This window comes from Balaenoptera physalus (assembly GCF_965194825.1).
Source record: "Balaenoptera physalus genome assembly, chromosome: 7".
Lineage (NCBI taxonomy): Eukaryota > Metazoa > Chordata > Mammalia > Artiodactyla > Balaenopteridae > Balaenoptera > Balaenoptera physalus.
In genome coordinates this window covers 20475831-20497025 of record NC_138886.1, presented here as the reverse complement: position 1 = coordinate 20497025, position 21195 = coordinate 20475831, and the positions used below count along the sequence as shown (strand labels likewise).

Genomic DNA, 21195 nt, shown 5'->3' with positions numbered 1-21195 from the left:
TCTTCCTCATCAGCATTCTGCCCCCTTTCTTGCTTCATTGTCTATCCCTGGAGGGAAACTACCTGTCTTCTTTCACCTGGGACAACTTCTACTAAACTCCCTGCCATGGGGAACGCTGCCATGCTGCTAATCTAGAATAACTCACAGGTGGTCCTATCTGTGGTTGTTAAGGCTAAGCTAATAGGGAGAGACAAATGCATATTGTGCTGGTTATTCAATCAAATATAGAAATAAATGCCTGCTCGGGGCCGGACACTAGTTTAGGTCCTTTATGGGGGTGGGCGGAGGGCTCTTGGCTGTACATTCATTGTCAGTGAACCTCCACGAGCTCCCACCACATGCACAGCGCTGGCCTGGGCAATGGACATTTCTTGGGGTGCACCCTGAGCTCAGTGCTGGGAATGCACGGGTGAATCTGTCATATTCTTTCCTTGGGAAATTGCGGTCCAGCGGTGGAGACCGATATGCCAACAGACGGTTCAAAAATAACATAGCGAGTGATATGGGAGGCGTGAGCTCTTACCGCTCTGTGACCTCAGGCGAGGCACCGAGGCTCTCTGAGACTCAAGATTTTCATTAGTAAAGTAGATGGATGAACAGGGTTCTCGTGAGGATTAAACTCATGTAATGTGCTTAGCAAAGTGGCACACAAGAAGAACTCTGTGAATTATTATTATTATTAAAGTTATGTCTATATAGGAAGATTCATCTAGTGACCTTGCTTATTGAAGCTGAACGCTGCCGCTTTGAGCACATGTAACGACTGCTCCATGTCACTTCCTGGTAGCCACCTGCTGTATTCCTGAGACCAGGCAGGGAAACTGAGGCCTCCTGGGTGTGCTCTGGCTGTAAGACTTCTCCCGGGTGTGACACCAAGGTGCGTGCCACCTCGTCATCTCCACCAGGGCGGCTAGAGATGGGGCCCTGGAGATGCCAGGGTCTATCTGAGCACCTTAGAAAGCAGCAGGGGCAGGTCCTGGAGTCAGGCAGCCCTGGCCCGAGTCGACAGCGAGCTAATTCCAGTTCTGTCTGGTTCCACAGAAACTGCACCCTTATGGCTCTCTCCAGCAGGAGATGGGGCCGGCCAACTCAACCAATGCTACCCAGGATAGAAGCTTTACCTCATCAGGACAGACTCTGATTGGCTGAGCAAACCCAAGGGCAGGACTCTGCTTCTGGCAACTTAACCCTTTCTTGGGCATCCCCTACCACACAGTAACCTCACCTCAACTGGACCCAAAACGGAGGACCAAGATGGTGGGCCTAGGGTCATCTGAAGGGCGTGGCGCCACGGGTGTGTGGACTGGCGTCAGAAGGGCCACAGTGGTGTGAGAGGCCCTGTGGGCAGATGCAGACTGGATCAGAAAGCCCCAGATGGAGAAGACCCAGAAACTTATTCCCTACAAGGAAGAAGGAGGTGAAATAGCATCTGGGCTACCCGTGGTTCCAGCGCCTGCCTCAGGGGCAGCAGGAGAAGTTGGGAGAGGTCAGCCCTGACGGAGAACAATGCCAAGATCTGCTGCTGCCAGAAGATATCTCCACCCATTCGCTCAGTTTTCATCTGAACTCATGCATTCATTCCTTCATTCATCAGATATTTTTAAGGCGTCTACTTTATGCCAGGCTCTGGGCTAGGAGCTGGAGATACTATGGAGAATGAGAGGGACGTGGTCTCTGCTCTTATCAAGATTTCAGTCTTAGTAGGGGAGAGAGCATTACGTAAACACCAACACACACACACACACACACACACACACACGGGATTACACACTGTGATCATCAATGAAGGAAAAGAAAGGATTCCTTTAAGAGAGAATATTATTAGAGATTGCTGTGTGTGGGTGTGTGGGTGTGGGGTGGGGGAGGGGAAGAGCATAACTTTTAAGCCAAGAAAGGAGTTAGCCAGTCAAGGACTTTGGAAAGAATTTTCCAGACAGATGGAACAGCCTGCGAAGAGTACCTGAGATAGCAAGGAGCATGGCGTGCTGGAGGAATGGAGGCCAGGCCGTTGGAGCTGGAGCTTAGTGAGGGGGAAGACCAAGTGGGTGGGGGCCAGATCGTACAGGGCTTTGGTGGTTAATGTTGTATGGATTGCATTTGAGACACAGTGGGAAGCCATTGAAGGCTTTTGAGAAAGGGAGTCACAGAATCTCAGGGACATTTCTAGATGTTGAGAGAACCCAAGGAGGGGCCCAAGTGGGTGTGAGGAGATCAGGTTTTTTTTTGGAGGGGGGGTCCCTTCAGTCCTCCAGGTGATGGGTGATGGTGGCCCGTCCTGGATGATGGCTGGGGAGGCGGGTATATGAATGCCCAGACCCTCGGGTAGGGGAGGCTCTGCGATGAGAAGAGAGAGTTTCCTGTCCCTCCACCACTCTCACCCTCATCCTCCATTGTGTCTCACTCTTTCAGTCGATGCGAGTAAGGATGGGGCCTTCCTCACGGAGCCCCCTCCTGGCGAGGCCTGGGTAGGGACCAGTGCTGAGTTCCGAGAATGTCCCTGGGAGTTGGGAGTTATGGGTGCTTCAGCTGGCCAAGGTGGTCAAGTTCACAGCCCCCCAGCCTCAGCAGGGGTGGCCTATGCTGTCCCTCCATCCTGTGAACACAGCCCTCTGGAAACTGACTGGGTTTGCTTTCTGCAGAGCTCCTGAGGGTCAGGGACTGGGGCTAAGTGTGGCTCAGCACACTTAGAGGAGGCCGTCCTGCCATGAGGCTGACAAAAGGCCTACCAGGGGACAGCGGTTAGAGCTCAGCCTGCTCACTGCCTGCTGCACTTTCTGGTGCAGCCCAGCGTTGGGCAGCTTTCACACCCTTCTCTAACTGCGCAGACATAGCTCACACACAAAGGGTATGTGTAGGATCAGGATCATTTGCATAGAAAGGGCGTCAGAGAGGCCGGACTTCAGCTTAGAGAAGTCCCCTTGGAGCTTGGACACTCCGTGTTGTGTCTTGTAAGAGCTTCTCCGTGTCTTTAGAGAGGGGTCTTGTGCCCTGGTTTGCTCAGCTGCTTTGGCTACTTGACCCCTAAGAAGGGTGGCCCAGAAGAGAATTTGCCCCTTACCTCCCACGGATCACCCCTCCTCCCAGCCTAGGAAAGATCAGACCCGTCGCGTCAGTAATCTAACGGGATCAGCCCAATGCCCTGCCCAGCAGGGGAATAGCCTGGGCCTGAAGTGGGACAAGTGATCCGCAGTGTCTATCAGCCGAGACTCCGCCTGCAGGGTTAATTCTGAGAGGCTGAGCAGCTGAGTCTGCACAGACAGCAAGCTGCACCATGATTTCATTTGATTCCCTTACAAAATGACATTAAGGGGAGTGGGAGGCACAGGAGAATTGCCCGTCTGGGAAGACAGCGAGCTTTTCTCTCCCGGACCTGGGGACCTACCTCTGTCCACCAGACAGGTGCAGAGGACGGGGGAGCTCTGGCAGCAGGAAAACAGAGACTCGGAATGCGGCACTTAGCCCTGGGGACAGCACTTTCCTCTGGCTTGTCCCAACAAGCTGCTGAGTGGAGCGGAAGCTCCCGTCAGGGTCCTAGACCTGGCTGGCTGCTGGGAAAGCAGACATCAGCTCCTGGAGGGCCCTGGACCCATCTTTCCAGTGACTGTCGTGAGCCACAGTGCCATCGCTGCTCTGCCTCTCAAATCGATGAGACAATTAATTTGGCTCCACGGGCTCGAGAAGATGAAATATGACCGGGTGGCCACTGCTCCTCAGAGGCCCTGTCCATCCCAGACGTCCAGGATGATGAACGCATCGAAATCGCATTTGAGAGTCATAATCACGGGAAACATGGCCGAGCCCCTCCCTCCACATAAATCACTCTAAGAAGCTCACACAATGGTCTCTTTCCTGATGGGCCAATTGTCTTGGTGTGTGTCTCGGGGCGAGCTGGGAGCACGGGAGCACAACCATTTATTGTTGAAAAGGCCATCTGTGCGATTTGAATACAAAGTGATTCTTTAAGTTCCCCACACATCCTTTGATCCCATTTTTTTGTTTTCTTATTGTCTCAGGCTCTGGGTCTGTTGAATCTCCCAGTCTCTCCTGGAAGCAGTCATGCTCTGGTCTCTGCTGCCTGGGTCCTTTGGCCCTTTGGGAGTTAGAACCTGTTGGAAATAATGATGACATTTATTTATGTATGCCTTGTTTTTTTTTATTCTTTAGTTTAAATTCTTTTTTCATAAATTCTGCCACCCAAGCCTGAATTTCTCATACACGGCACCAAGAGCATTCTGCAGATTGAAGGAGCAGGCAATTTCACAATGTGGGAGGGCTCCCCACAGCGAGAGCATGGGCTTCAGAGATGGCAACTGGGATCCCCAGGCATTATCTCCCTTAGACCTCCCAGCAGCCTTGTTTTATGGATGGAAGGGACTAAGACTCAGAGAAGTTAAGTGATTTATCCAAGGTCACATAACTGGTAAGAGGCCGAGCTAGTCCTCAAGCCAAGGCCTTGCAACCTAATCCATTGCTCTTTCTAAATGAAAGGTTTGCCTTTTAGGAGTGGAAGTAAGAGAAATCAATCATCTCCTCCAGGAAGAGCCAGGAGGAAGATATCCTGCATGCAGAAATCGTGGCCCTTTAAGATCTAGAGGGGATGCTTTAGGACTAATAAAAATGAGATGCCTTATTCTCTACACAGTGGAGAATAAACTTCGAGTTCATATGGCCCAGGGGTGGCCCAGGCTGAAAAGATGAATAGCTTCACACAAGATTTAAGAGGTCTGATGTGAAAGACGAGGTGGAAGTCCTGAAGACAGGCTCTCAGCAGCACTGGGGTGGTGGGGTCACCCCATCCCCCTTTTGAGTCTGGCATTCAAGAGGACCAGCAGCACAGTCTTGGGGTACCTGGCTGCAATGAACAGCGGCCGAAGGCAGAAGGGGATGGCTCAGGTTCAGGCCCAGATGCACTGAGCATGAGTACAGGAAGGAGGCCTTTGACCTCTGCCCTGTTGAGGGTGAGGAGAGAGCCTACTCCAGGTTTTGGGCCCAGATTTTGCCAGTTGACTGACTTGGAATCTCAACCCTAAGTAACTGGGTGTCAAATGGACTAGATTTCAGATATTCTCCACCCGCCGCCACCAACCCCCCCAACCCACCCACCTCCGCCAAAAACCTGTTTTCCAGCCTCTCCAGCTCTCCGCCCTCTCCTGCTTGCTGCCCGTCTGGCTGCGGAGAGACTGCCTTCTTCCCGCCTTAGTCATCTTGCTATCTTTTTTTGTTCTTAAAGAAGACAGCACAGCCTTACCCTCTATCTTGTCTTGACCTCATCTTTCTTCAAGCCTTTCTCTGAATAGGGCCACTGTCCTCCAAACTGTTCCCAGATCCTTCGTTTAAGAGTAGAATAATAACAGTAGGTAATTTATAAGTGAGCGCTTAGACCGTGAACCAGGAGCAATGCCAGGCTCTTCACCTACATTGTCTCTTTAATCCTCACTACAGCCTCGCGAGGTTCTTTGTGGTCCTTACACATTTACTCTCATTATACCCAATTGATATAGGTAAGGACGCTGAGTCTTTGAGAAGAAACTTGCCCAAGGTCACACAGCCAGTGGGTGGCTTGGATTGGAACCTGGATGCCCAGCTCCAGAGCACTGGCTTTGGATTGCTCTGCTCTCCTACTTTCCAGCAGTCACGGACCATCCAAGCTGGGAGGGGTGGGGAAGCTGAGCAGTCACACTTCCCGCTTCAAGACCATCGTGGGAGGCCATGGTCCCAGCCTGCTTCTTAAGGCTCTCCCTCTGCCCTCCTGCCTTGTGCCCACCGCTCGGCCGTACTGGATTATTTTCCTTCTCTGAATTCCCCATGCACGTTCGTGTTTAGGCTGTTTCTTCTGCCTCATGTTGCCTGCCCTCCTCTGCTGCTCCTGACACATACAGTCCTCAGCCTTCAAGGCTCCCCTGAGACACCTTTCTCAGGCGTGCATCAGAAGTCACTGCTTCCCCCTCTGTGTTCCACAGTATTTTGTTCATCTTTAGCACAGTGCGTTAGGCAGATATGTCTCACCTGCAAGACCGTGAGCTCCTTGGGAGCCAGTGGAGGTCAAAGTTTATTTATTTCTGATTCTGTTACTGCCTGGTCCTTGGTAGGTGCTCAGTAGATGTTGTAGAATTGGATTGGGCCATGCAGTTCAAGCCTCTCACGTTCTGGAATCTAGACGAGGAAACTGAGGCTCAAAAAGGGGAAGTGACCTGGCCAGGTTCACGGGACAAGGTAGTGGCAGAGCCAGGACTAGAACACAGGTCTCCTGACTTTCTTGGCTCAGAGCTTTTTCCACTGCACCTCGGCTTTGTAAGACCAGAGCCTGGATCCCCACTTGGCCTTAAGCAATCTAATCTGGCCAGATTCACTTAAGGGTTATAGATGCCACCATATCCACGCTGACTTCTGGGCATCCTCAGAGGGAAGGAGACCCTTCTGAGACCCAGAACTGCTCCTATGGTTCTCTTCCCTGGGTTTGTGGAGCTCCCTTCTCACTGAGCTCCTTGCCTTCAGAGAAAACCAGAATAGGATTCTGAAGATTTTGGTTCAAATCCTGATTTTGCTTGTAATTCACTGTGTGACTTCGGGCAAATTACTTCACCTCTCTGGTCATTTGGTTCTTTACCAAGAAAAATGAGGGAGTTGAATTTAGGTGATCTCCAGGAGTCATCTTCAAAGCCTCAGGACTCTAATAACAGGTTAAAAGAAAAAAGAAATCAGACATTTTGGTCTTCACATTGAAACAAGAGTGTATGTGTGTGAATATATGCAAATGTTGTACGTGGTTAATATTCATCATGTACTTGAGACAAATAAGTATACTTATGGACCTTATACAGGAAGGGGTCCTCATCACAGGCACTCAGATTGTAAGCACAACCCTGCCTCCTTCCACCCAAATGTGACTCCTTCAGGCTCGCCCCAGGGAAAGTGGCAAGGAGCTTTCAAACCTAGAATCTTCCCCTGGCCCTTCTTTTTTCCTGCTCACAGGACTCTTGTTTTAACTTCACATATATAGGTATACACATATGTTCTTTAATTGGACTCCTGGTCTATGGCATAAAGCTAACTTTCAGTGGAAGTAGTGAGAATCTGTGTGCAGTGCCTTTAGTTTCTAGTGTGGTCAGAAGTCTCCTTCAGACTCTTCCCCAGAAGTTGCCACTGACTTTTTCATTGCCTTTAATGTATATCCTCTTTTGCTCAAACACTACTCAGGGTAAATTTTCTAAAACAGTGTCTTTTAAATGTTAGTCATTTTCCATTTTGGTTAAATTCTATCACAATATAGGTTTCTGCTATTTCTCCTCGTGGGAGAAAATTAAGTGTTCAGTAGGCTAGCCTAGGAAGCTGACCACCATTTATAACACAATTTTCAATGGGAAAATGCATTCTGAGACCCGTCATCAACTCTCAGATGATTTGGGAATACAGCTCAACACACACCACAAAGCAGAGAATATAATATTTATTTCATGAGTGACTAGAATTTTGATAGAACCACAGAATCTTTGAGTGTGGAACTGAAAAGCCTCCTCCCTCCCCCACCAGGATCAATCGATTAACAAGCTGATTTGTAGAAACCAAGACCAAGAGAGGGGCAAGAACTTGGCCAGGGGCCCGTAGTTGGTGCTAGAGCTGGAACTAGGACCCACCGCTCAGCGCTCCCCTTCAGGGGCCTTTGAAGAGTCTGCAAGGTTAGGGACGGGGCGGGGCACAGACTGTCCTAGAGACACTTGTCATCTCACTCGGCTGTGTTGTCATTAGGAAAAGTAAGTCACCACTTTGGGCTGTAATGGAAATAGTGAGAAATAGCCCTGCTAATGGTGTGGGGAGAGGTTGTCTAGTCAGCTGGCTTGTCTATAAATTCCCAGCGCGTTCTTGCTGGAGCGGAATGAATGGGGCTGCTGTGTTTTACCTGGAGCTCTGAGCAGGGCAGGGCTGGCGGAGACGCTCCCAGTTCTAAAAATAGTAGTGGGATTGGAGCTGAGGGGAAGAGGAAGGGGCTCCTTCGGGAGCTGGGTGGGACGCCTCACCCCCTTCCTCTTCCTGCCGGGCCCTCTGTGAGGAAGCGCCATCGATTCAGAGAATTTAGATCTGGGAGGGTCCTGGAGCCACCAGCTCTCACGGCCCCTCCTCACACAGAAGAGGAGACCCTGGAGGCCCGGAGTGGGGAAAGGACTGGCCAGCCATCCCCAGCCCAGGGGGAAGGTCTCAGATGGTAGGCTGTTTTCCTCCTGCTTTTAGCAGGGCGGCAGCAGGCCGGGCGAGGTTTTCTCTCCCTGCCACTGGGAGCGCACAGGGCCTGGGAACTCCTGGGGCCGGATGTGGTTAGGCTTCCTGAATGTCGCCCAGCAGGCGAGGAGTCCCTGGCTAGTCTGCCCTGAGCCCTGACCTCAGCCAACTGGCCTGCCAGCGCCACGCCTTCCCCTTGCCGTTGTCCCCACCCTTGCTGATTTGTCCTTCTGTCGCCCCCTAGACTGTCTGCAGGGAGGGAGGACAAGGGGCCGCATAGAACCAGCCTGCAGGACAGAGGGCCTAGTGGCTTGGGACCTTTCTCTGCCCATCCCCAGGAACAAGCAGGGGCAGCTAAGGTAGAGGCAGGGGCCTGATTCAGAGGTAGGCAGGCCAGGGTTCAAATCCCAGCTCTGCTTCTCACTGGCTATGGGATTACTGGCATGTCACCTAGCCTCTGTCAAATGAGACAAGGACATCTCTCTCACAGGGTTCTCCTGAGGAGTAAGGGGAATGGTCTGTGCAAAGTGCCTGGCGTGTAGTAGGTACAGACAGCCCTCCGCATCTGCGGGTTCTGCTTCCACAAATTTAACCAACCGCAGATAGAAAAAAAAAAACAACATTCCAGAAAGTTCCAAAAAGCAAAACTTGAATTTGCTGAGCTGGCGACTATTTACATAGTATTTCCGTCGTACAACTATTTACATGGCATTTACATTGTATTAGTATTATAGGTAATCTAGAGATGATTTAAAGTATATGGGAGGGATGTGTGTAGGTTCTATGCAAATACTATGCCATTTTATATATGTGACTTGAGCATCCCTGGATTTTGGTATCTGCTGGGGGTCCTGGAACCACCCACCTCCCACCCCACAGGATACCAAGGGATGACTGTGCTTAGTGGCAGCTGTTATTGCCAGATCAAGTGTGAACATGTGCTTGACTCTGCAGCCCCCTTCTTTGGCCCTTCACCCATGAGGGCATGGCAGGTGTGGGTTTTTTTTTTTTTTTTGAATGCAGTTGACTTTTGTTGTATTGTTACAAAAGTAATTCATGTTTATTATGAAGAAAACATTTAGTACAGTTGAAACAGGAGAAGGAAATGAAGTTCACCCTTAATCCCAACACCCAGAGATAACCACTGTTAACATTTTGGGGTGTATCCTGTCAGGCATTTGTTTATACACACATATACGGTTTGTGTGTATAAACAAATTGCAAATTGGGGTTGCCCACAGTTTTCTAAGTTGCTTTTTTCCATTTAACAATGTAGTGTATCCACGTTTCCATGTCAATAAATGTGCTTCTACAACATCATTTTTAGTGCCTATAGAGTATTTCATTGTGTAGATGAAACAAGTTTTATTTAAAAAAATCTCCAGTAGGTCAACATTTAGGTTGTTGCCAATATTTCATTGTTACAAAAACCTGAGATAAAAACCTTTATAGCTATATCCCCAGCGTCCAGTGTACATCTTTGACCCACCACAAATACTTGTTGATAAATGAACGTTTTGTTAGAATAAATTCCTGGTACTAGAATTTCCAGATGAAAGGGTATATATTTGTAAAAAAGGCTCTCGATACCTATTGCCAAATTACTCTCCAGAATGATTGTACCAATTTATAATCCCAGTTAAGATTGACCAATTCGTCCTGCTTTGCCCCAGACTCTCCCTTTTTAACATGGAAATTCTTGTTCCTGGGAAACCCCTCAGTCCCAAGGAAATTGAGACAGTCTGGGTAAGAGACCATTTCCCCACACACTCACCAACACTGTGCATTGTTACATTTTTTAGTAGGTTCATTTCTTTGAGTACTAGAGATGTTGGATGTTTATATGCCTTTTAGTTATTTACATTACCTCTTTTGTGAGTAGCTTGTTCAGATCTTTTGCCCATTTTTCTGTTGGGCTGCTTATAGTTTATTAATTCACAAGAGCTCTTTATAAAATAAGGATATTTGTATATTAACCTTTTATTTTTTTAAACTATAGGTGTTTCTGATTTATAGGTAGTCATATCTGTAAATTGCTTTGGTGGCAGCTTTAATGAAGTATTATTCACATATCATACAATTTATCCTTTTAAAGTGTACAACTCAGTGGTTTTTTAGTATATTCACAGACTTGTGCAACCATCACCACAGTCTATTTTAGAACATTTTCATTATTTCCAAAAGAAACTATACCCTTTAGCTATCACCCACCCATTCCCCCATCTCCTCCAGCCCTACACAACCACTAATCCACTTTCTGTCTCTATAGATTTGTTCTGGACATTTCCTATAAATGGAATCATGTAATATTAAGTCTTTTGTGACTGGCTTCCTTCATTTAGCATGAGGTTTTCAAGGTTTATCCATGTTGTAGCATGTATCAGGACCTTATTCCTCTTATGGTGGAATAATATTCCATTGTATGGCTATACCACATTTTATTTATTCAGTCATCTGTTGATGAATCTTTGGGTTGTTTCCACCTTTGGGCTATTATGAATAATGCTGCCATAAATGTTTGTGTACAAGTTTTTGTGTGGACGTATGTTTTCATTTCTTTTGAGTATATACATAGGAGTAGAATTCCTGGATCAAATGGTAACTCTTTTTAACTTTCTGAGGAACTGCTAGACTCTTTTCCAAAGTAGCTTCATGATTTTACCTTCCCACCATCAGCGTACAAGTATTCCAATTTCTCCACATTCTCTCTAACACTTGTTATTTTCCTGTTTTTTTAAAATCATAGCCATCCTAGTGGGTGTGAAATAGCATCTCATTGTGGTTTTGAATTGTGTTTTTCTGATGACTAATATCATATTTATAAATTAAAAAAAATATTTTTTTGCCTTTAGTGTTGTGATATCCACCCCAGGGTTATACAATATTCACTTCCCCCCACACCTTGAACTTTATGGTTTTATTTTTCAACTTTTAACATTTAGTCTATCTGGAATTTACTTTGGTATATGCTATGAGCAAAAATGCTTTTCATTCTTTCCAAACAGTTATTTGCTCCAGTGCTTTTACATTATATTAGGATAAGTATCCTCTCATTACTCTTTTAAAAAAATAATCCTGTTCTCACATATTTGTTCTTTTATTTTTTTTAACATCTTTATTGGAGTATAATTGCTTTACGATGGTGTGTTAGTTTCTGCTTTATAACAAAGTGAATCAGTTATACATCTACAAATGTCCCCATATCTCTTCCCTCTTGCATCTCCCTCCCTCCCACCCTCCCTATCCCATCCCTCTAGGTGGTCACAAAGCACCGAGCTGATCTCCCTGTGCTATGCGGCTGCTTCCCACTGGCTAGCTATTTTACATCTGGTAGTGTATATATGTCCATGCCACTCTCTCACTTCGTCCCAGCTTACCCTTCCCCCTCCCCGTATCCTCAAGTCCATTCTCTAGTAGGTCTGCATCTTTATTCCCGTCTTGCCCCTAGGTTCTTCTGACCAATTTTTTTTCTTTTTTTTCTTTTTTTTTTTTTTTTTTAGATTCCATATATATGTGTTAGCATACGGTATTTGTTTTTCTCTTTCTGACTTACTTCACTCTGTATGACAGTCTCTAGGTCCATCCACCTCACTACAAATAACTCAGTTTCTTTCCTTTTTATGGCTGAGTAATATTCCATTGTACATACGTGCCACATCTTCTCTATCCATTCATCTGTCGATGGACACTTAGGTTGCTTCCATGTCCTGTCTATTGTAAATAGAGCTGCAATGAACATTTTGGTACATGACTCTTTTTGAATTACGGTTTTCTCTGGGTATATGCCCAGTAGTGGGATTGCTGGGTCGTATGGTAGTTATTTTTAGTTTTTTAAGGAACCTCCATACTATTCTCCATAGTGGCTGTATCAATTTACATTCCCACCAGCATTGCAAGAGGGTTCCCTTTTCTCCACACCCTCTCCAGCATTTATTGTTTGTAGATTTTTTGATGATGGCCATTCTGACTGGTGTGAGATGATATCTCATTGTAGTTTTTTTTTTTTTTTTTTTTTTTAAATTTATTTATGGCTGTGTTGGGTCTTCGTTTCTGTGCGAGGGCTTTCTCTAGTTGCGGCAAGCGGGGGCCACTCTTCATCGCAGTGCGTGGGCCTCTCATTATCGCGGCCTCTCTTGTTGCGGAGCACAGGCTCCAGACGCGCAGGCTCAGTAATTGTGGCTCACGGGCCTAGTTGCTCCGCGGCATGTGGGATCTTCCCAGACCAGGGCTCGAACCCGTGTCCCCTGCATTGGCAGGCAGATTCTCAACCACTGCGCCACCAGGGAAGCCCCAGTTTTTTTTTTTTAAAGTAACTATTTCTTTTCTTTTTTTAAAAATTTTATTTATTTATTTATTTTTGATTGTGTTGGGTCTTCATTTCTGTGCGAGGGCTTTCTCTAGTTGCGGCAAGTGGGGGCCACTCTTCATCGCGGTGCACGGGCCTCTCACTATCGCGGCCTCTCTTGTTGCAGAGCACAGGCTCCAGACGCGCAGGCTCAATAGCCGTGGTTCACGGGCCTAGCCGCTCCGCGGCATGTGGGATCCTCCCAGACCAGGGCTCGAACCCTTGTCCCCTGCATTGGCAGGCAGACTCTCAACCGCTGCGCCACCAGGGAGGCCCATCTCATTGTAGTTATTTATTTATTTATTTATTTATTTATTGGCTGCTTTGGGTCTTCGTTGCTGCACGTGGGCTTTCTCTAGTTGTGGCGAGCGGTGGCTACTCTTCATTGCGGTACACATGCTTCTCACTGCGGTGGTTTCTTTTGTTTTGGAGCACGGGCTCTAGTCACGGGGGCTTCAGTAGTTGTGGCACATGGGCTCAGCAGTTGTGGCTCGTGGGCTCTAGAGCGCAGGCTCAGTAGTTGTGATGCATGAGCTTAGTTGCTCCGCGGCATGTGGGATCTTCCCAGACCAGGTCTCGAACCCCTGTCCCCTGCACTGGCAGGCAGATTCTTAACCACTGTGCCACCAGGGAAGTCCCTCATTGTAGTTTTGATTTGCATTTCTCTAATGATTAATGAATATTTGTTCCTTTAAATGCAATTCAATATAATTTTATTCAGTCCCCACCTCCTCCCTGCCTCTCCCCCCTAAATCTCATTGAGATTTGCATTGTAATTACATTTAAAAATATACATCAAAAAGGGGAGTTTTGAAGTCTATACAACACTGTCTTCCCATCCAGGAATAGGATTATGTCTCTTCATTTATGCAAATCTTCTTTTAAGATTTCCAAAGTAAAGTTTTGAAAAAAAATTTTCTATACTGGTCTTGTACATTTGTTGTTAAACTTATTTGAGGAAATTGAAAATTTTTATTTATATTACAAATGGGAATATTTATTTATTTGCATTACATATACTCCTTGATATACTTGTACAAAACTTGTACAAATATATCCTAAACATTGCTGAGCTGAATAAAATAAAGAAAATCTCCCATTCTCCAAGCCCTTTCCCCATTGATAGCCACTACTGTAAGTTTGGTGTGTTCCTCCAAATATTTTTTCCATACACATAAACTTAGTATATCATATAAACCTTTCACATCAGTCTTAAAGTTTTCCCTCTTTCCTTTTATTTTTATTTAAAAATTTTTTAAAATTAATTTTTATTGGAGTATAGTTGCTTTACAATGTTGTGTTAGTTTGTGCTGTACAGCAAAGTGAATCAGTTATACATATACATCTATCCCCTCTTTTTTAGATTTCCTTCCCATTTAGGTCACCACAGAGCACTGAGTAGAGTTCCCTGAGCTATGCAGTAGGTTCTCATTAGTTATCTATTTTATACATAGTAGTGTATGTATGTCAATCCCAGTCTCCCAGTTCATCCCACCCCCAACCCCCTTGGTATCCGTAAGTTTGTTCTCTACATCTGTGTCTCTATTTCTGCTTTGCAGATAAGTTCATCTGTACCATTTTTCTAGGTTCCACATATAAGCAATAGTATATATGATATTTGTTTTTCTCTTTCTGACTTACTTCACCCTGTATGACAGTCTCTAGATCTATCCATATCTCTGCAAATGGCACTATTTCGTTCCTTTTTATGGCTGAGTAATATTCCATTGTATATATGTAGCACATCTTCTTTATCCATTCCTCTGTTTTTTTTTTTAAATTATTTATTTATTTTTATTTGTTTATTTATGGCTGTGCCGGGTCTTCGTTTCTGTGCGAGGGCTTTCTCTAGCTGCGGCAAGTGGGGGCCACTCTTCATCGCGGTGCGCGGGCCTCTCACCATCACGGCCTCTCTTGTTGCGGAGCACAGGCTCCAGACGCGCAGGCTCAGTAATTGTGGCTCACGGGCCTAGCTGCTCCGCGGCATGTGGGATCTTCCCAGACCAGGGCTCGAACCTGTGTCCCCTGCATTGGCAGGCAGATTCTCAACCACTGTGCCACCAGGGAAGCCCTCCATTCCTCTGTTGATGGACATTTAGGTTGCTTCCATGTCCTGGCTGTTGTAAATAGCGCTGCAATGAACATTGGGGTGCATGTATCTTTTTGAATTATGTTTTTCTCTGGGTATATGACCAGGAGTGGGATTGCTGGGTCATATGGTTGTTGTATTTTTAGTTTTTTGAGGAACGTCTATACTGTTCTCCATAGTGGCTGTATCCCTCTTTGTTTTTAGTAGCCAGTGGGCCATAATTTATTTAACTGCCCCCCATACTGATGTGCAATCAGGTTGTTTCCAATGTTTTGACATTATGAGCACTGCTGCAATAAACATCCTGAGAATGTTACATCTTGCTGCACTTTTCTGTAGGATAGAGCGTGACACACACTACCAAAGTGCTCTACAAATGCTTTCCTTCTGTTTAAACATGTAATCTGTCCAACATTATTGTTATTATCCCCATTCTACAGATGAGAAAACAAAGAAACAGAGAGGTTAAGTAGATGTACAATTTACATCACAGTGAATGACAGTGCCTATTTCCCTACACCCAACCTAATATTGGATGTCATTGCTCTTAATTCTTTGTTTGTATGAAAAGGGAAAATTTATATTTTATTTTAATTTATAATTATTTGATTATTGGTGAGGTTGGGCTTCTTTTTACATTTATTAGTCATTTATATTTCTTCTTCGGCTCATCAGTTCATATCATTTGCCCAGTTTTCTACTGGGGCATTTGTTTTACTTGTAATATTAGAATATTAACCGTTTGCTTATTATGTAGGTTACAAATATTTTTTCCAGTTTATCACTTATCTTTTAACTTTATTTATAGTATCTTTTATCATTCAGAAGTTAACATTTTTTAATAATCAAATATTTTTGTAGTCAAGTCTGTTTTTTGAGGGTAGGGGGCTATACTTTCTGAGGCCTTTTCCTCTTCAAAATTATAACAAATATTCTTCTGTATATTTTTCCAGTACTTTTAACTTTTTATGTTTTACATTCGTATTTTTACTTCATCTGCACTTAATCTAGTGCCTGGTGTCAGATGGAACTCTTACTAATTTTTTCCCCAAGTGGTTGACCAGTTTTTCCAAACCTATTTTTTTGAGTTATCCTTCCTTTACTCATTTATCATAGACCAAATTTCCACACATTGGTGGGTTGATTTTTGAATTCGCTTGTTTCCCTCATTTATTCGTCTATTTCTACATCATACTGAGACTTAATCACTGTAGCTTCATAATATGTTTTAGTAGTATTAAATATCCCAAGGCTAACTTCTCATTATTCTTCTGCAAAATTTCCTCTGAAGTTACACACCCTAATTCTAGTCTGCTGGTGATTTTACCCATATCTTTTTTACTGACGTATTTCAATATCAAGAATGACACCAAAAAAAATCTACAAACAATAAATGCTGGAGAGGATGTGGAGAAAAGGGAACCCTCTTGCACTGTTGGTGGGAATGTAAATTGATACAGCCACTATGGAGAACAGTCTGGAGGTTCCTTAAAAAACTAAAAATAGAACTACCATACGACCCAGCAATCCCACTACTGGGCATATACCCTGAGAAAACCATAATTCAAAAAGAGTCATGTACCACAATGGTCATTGCAGCTCTATTTACAATAGCCAGGACATGGAAGCAACCTAAGTGTCCATCGACAGATGAATGGATAAAGAAGATGTGGCACATATATACAATGGAATATTACTCAGCCATAAAAAGAAACGAAATTGAGTTATTTGTAGTGAGGTGGATGGACCTAGAGTCTGTCATACGAGTGAAGTAAGTCAGAAAGAGAAAAGCAAATACTGTATGCTAACACATATATATGGAATCTAAATAAAATAAAATAAAATAAAATGGTTCTGAAGAACCTAGGGGGCAGGACAGGAATAAAGTCGCAGACTTAGAGAATGGACTTGAGGACACAGGGAGGGGAAGGGTAAGCTGGGGCGAAGTGAGAGAGTGGTATGGACATATATACACTACCAGATGTAAAATAGCTAGCTAGTGGGAAGCAGCCGCATAGCACAGGGAGATCAGCTCGGTGCTTTGTGACCACCTAGAGGGGTGGGATAGGGAGGGTGGGAGGGAGATGCAAGAGGGAGGAGATATGGGGATATATGTTTATGTATAGCTGATTTACTTTGTTATAAAGCAGAAACTAACACACCATTGTAAAGCGATTATACTCCATAAAGATGTTAAAAAAAAAAAAAAATGACACCAGATCTATAATAGCGTGTCCTCATGTCCTACAACCCATAATAAGCATGGCAGCTGGCCCATACTTCTCTTTGCTTTTCTCCATGACTCCTAGGTATTGCTGAAATCATCTGAAATTTTATTTCTGATTGTTATTATTCCTTTTTTTTAAAAAAAAATTTATTTATTTATTTTCGGCTACTTTGGGTCTTCATTGCTGCGCACGGGCTTTCTCTGGTTGCGGAGAGGGGGGCTACTCTTCATTGTGGTGCACAGGTTTCTCATTGCGGTGGCTTCTCTTGTTGCGGAGCACGGGCTGTAAGAGCGTGGGCTTCAGTAGTTGTGGCACATGGGCTCAGTAGTTGTGGCTCACGGGCCTAGTTGCTCTGCGGCATGTGGGATCTTCCTGGAGCAGGGCTTGAACCCACGTCCCCTGCATTGGCAGGCAGATTCTTAACCACTGTGCCACCAGGGAAGCCCTGATTGTTATTATTCTTAAACATTAGTTCTATTGCATTTTGAGAATCATTTACTTAAAATTACATTTAACTTATCAATTATGTCATCCGTAGTTAAGTGTATAAATGTTTCTGGCTTCATTGCTTGCCAGGCTCTTGTATCCCACAGCATCTTTTTCTTGACTTCTGGATTTTGATTCATTTTGGTCTGGAGAGCTTTCTTGGGTAAATTTTTCAGAAAGGATCTGTGGGTGGCATACTTTCTTAGTCTTTGTAAGTCTGAAAATATTTGCCCTCATGTTTGAGTCATCTTTTGCCTGAGTAGTGAATTCTAGGTTAATAGTCCTTCTCCCCCAGAAACCTGAGAGAAAGGCTCTATTGTCCCAGCATTTGGTGTTGTAAGAAGTGCAGTACTCACTTGATTCGCTAAAGTTTCTTTATGGAAGCAAGCAGGATTTCTCTTTCCAATCTTTGGAATTTAGAAATTTCCCCAGATTATTTCTAGTTGTTTGCTCTCTTTTGGTAATTTTTCCTGGTACTAACTAGGTAAGCCTTTCCGGTCTGAAGACCCAAGTCTTCCCTTAGTTCAGGGAAATTTTTTACTGATTTTTGGAATAATTTATTTTCTATGTTTTAAAATTTCCTCTTTTTGGATTTCCTACTACAAATAATAATAATAATACCACCTAATATTTATCAAATGTACTTTCCTTCTGCTGTAATATGCAATCTGCTTAACACTGTTGTTATTATTCCCACTTTATAGGTGAAGAAACAAAGGAACAGAGAGGTTAAATAGACTGTACAAGGTCTCACAGCTAGGAGGTATAGTCCATGATCCAAACTCAGGCATCTGGCTTCAGAACCTGTGTTCTTAGCTACTGTGCTATACGCCCTGCCTGTCAGAACCAACCTCCAGACTTGACCCTGACCCTGACCTCAATACCCTTCAGTGAAAATTTGAGTGTTGACAGCTAGGGACTCTATAAGCAGTAGGAGAAAACATAGGGATGCTAGAATGAAGGAGCTGAAAGAGACTGAGAAACTGAGGACCAGAGAGGAGCAGAGATCATCAGAGGTTCTCCAGTGAATTCAGAATTGGGAATCTTACCCTCCCCCTTTTTCCCTCTGTTCAGCCATGCTCTTCAGGCCTCATCTCTGTCCCTGGTACTACTGCATGGTCTCCTGGTGGATCTCCTGGTTCGTACTCCTGTTCCTTTAGTCACCTCTCTAAACAGCAGCCAAGATGATTCTTCCTATAAAGCAGACCCTGTCACCTTCTCACTGCTGAATGTTTGTTGAATGACTGCATGAATGAAAAAATAATTCCAGAGTACTTATTGTATGTCAGACACTGTGCTAAACACTGGTGATTCAGCACACATTAGTCAAGAATCTTCCAGTTGCAAGTGACAAGAATCCAACTCAAATTAGCTTCAGCCAAGAAATGGAATTTATTGGATTTAGGAGGGTAGCCTTCAGGCATAGCTGGATTCAAGACCTTGAGCAATATCACCAAGAACTGGCTTCACCTGCTCTATCTCTTGGCTCTACCTGCTTATGTGTTGGCTCACTCCCTTAGTGATGGCAGACAGTTGCCAGAAATACCAGGGTGAAGGCCTTACGGTTTGACTCCCTCAATCATTTCAGCAATAATCCTGGGTCTGAGTCTTATTGTTTCAAGCTGGATCATGTGCCTATCCCAGTCACTGAAGACAATAGGATGGGATAAAGTGACTGGCTGTGGCCTGGGTCACATGGCCATCCCTGGAATGGGAGATGGGTCAGTTCCACGTGAATCACCTGGTTTGAGAGTGAGGGAAGGATGGGTGGTTCCTCAGATGGCAAAGAAGCACAGATAGAAGCTGGTCAGGCAAATGTTCTCTACTTTGTCGTTCATCAACCAACATAGTTCTCATCTCCATAGGGCTAATTAATAGTCTAGTGTGGTGGAGGACAATAGGAGGAAAGACAGACCCCAACCAAGTATGAACAATATATAATGAAAAGATGACATTTGTGACAGAAGGCCCAATGAGGGCACCTACTGGGAGGATCTGGTCAGGGACATGAGGCAAGGGGCAGGAGCTGGGATGTAGGAAGGATCACTCTAGGTGAGGACCTTGAGGTAGACCAGAGTGCGTGGGGGCATGAGGGAGGGGAAAAGGAAGCACGAGATGAGCTGGAGGAGTGTTCAGGGTCCGAGAGGGTGTGTAAGGAGGCTGAACTTTATCCTGGGGCGCTGGGAGCTCTGTGTTCGATGTGTGTCATAGAAAGCTCACAGCCTTGTTGACGAGAATGGCGTAGAGGATGGCAAGGTGAGAGGTAGAGAGCAGTTAGGAGGCTGTTGCCCTCACCCTGGGAAGAGGTGCTGGTGCCTTGGACTAGGGTGCAGGCAGCAGGGATCGAGAGATGAGAGATCCGCATGATGTGGAGGAGGTGGGATCTGCGAAATCTGGTGATTAATTGCATGGGGGGAGAGTTTGGGATAGGGATGACGCCCATGAGTCTGGTTCAGGCAAACAGGTGATTGGTGGTGCCGTTCTCTGAGCTGGGAGCAGTGGAGAGGGAAGCATGTGGGTGACAGGATCATGAGTCCCACTGCAGGTGTGAGAGCTGTGTTAGAGGCCTAGTTAGTGAGTTCTCGTAGAAACAAGGACATTTTGACCAGGGCTTCTTAAATCACCTGCGGTGAAGAGCCTTATACTTTTGTTAAGACGCACACTATATATGATATCTCATGCTGGTTTGACAGCACCCGAACCAGCCTTATAAGTATTCAATCAGACCACTCCATTGTCTTGCACTTGGATGTCATGGCAATGTCAAGTTGCTACAGAAGTTTCCAAACACTCGTGATTTTGCTGCTTATCTTGTTGTAAACCAGTAACAAGCAGTTCATGGACCAGTGCATCCTGCAGACCACATGCTGGGTGGCACTGATCTCATCCAACCCTAGCACCCATTTTAGAGACAGGGAAATTGAGGCCCAAGGAGGGGACTGGCCTTGCCCCAGGTCCTGCAGAAAACAGCAGCAAAGCCAGCATTTCAGTCCAGTCTTTTCATCTGCTGACCCTCTGTTTTTGGTGACCCGGGCTTAGGCTCAACAGTCCAAGCAAGGGGTGAACTCGGGGGAGTCCGGGGATGAACTGCATTTAGCGGCCAAGGTCACAGGGCTGGCCTCCACATCTGTGCCGAAGACTTCCCAGGAACTCCAGTAGTCAAGACGGCCTGACCCTGGAGCTGGCACAAGCACAGTGGGTCGAGGATTGCTCCCCAAAGCCTGAAATCCCAGGCCAGTGAATGGCTGGTTGGACTGGAGCCAGGAAAGGCGCCGGTCGTGGCTCTTGGCCATCCTGTGCCACTGCAGCACCCAAGGTCAGGCTGATGCTTGGTGGCTGTGATGCGTGCCCCAGGCCAGCGACAGTTCTCAGGACCAGCTCTCCGGGGGGACTTTTGTCTACTGGCTTTTGCTGCAGGTGGGCTTCCCCTGGCTGTCGTTGGGAGATGCAGTTCCCATGAGCAGATTGGGGATTGTCCTTGCTGCCTGAAGTTGCTGAGGAAGAGGCACACGTCAAGGGCAGAGACATTTGGGGAACATGAATTAGGGCAGGGCATACAGCTTAAGAGCATACACCTTGGTGCCATGCTGCCTATTTTGCCATTGTCTTTGCCATGTAACCCTTCTGTACCTTAGTTTTCCCATCTGTAGGATGGGGATGATGATAGTAGCCTGTTGCTCAATAAATGTTAGTGATTATCAGCTATTAGTAGAACTGGGCACCATGTTAGGCTCTCATCTATTAGACCCTCAACAGATATTTTCACATTTAACATTACTCTTTTTTTTTTTTTTTAAATAAATAAATTTATTTATGGCTGCGTTGGGTCTTCG

General features: G+C 45.5%; 1 protein-coding gene across 10 annotated transcripts in view; it reads left to right on the top strand.

Annotated features, from left to right (window-relative positions):
* Positions 1-21195, top strand: part of RGS3 (regulator of G protein signaling 3) — a 130778-nt gene that overhangs the window by 69168 nt on the left and 40415 nt on the right. For 2 of the 10 annotated variants that reach the window (XM_082470269.1, XM_082470261.1), the window contains one exon: positions 1042-4139. The exons of the other annotated variants lie outside the window; for them this stretch is intronic. In XM_082470269.1, coding sequence (XP_082326395.1) covers positions 1042-1149 — 108 coding nt within the window. In that variant the 3' untranslated portion in view covers positions 1150-4139. Of the gene's footprint in view, positions 1-1041; positions 4140-21195 lie in introns of those variants that run through there. 10 annotated transcript variants of the gene reach the window in all.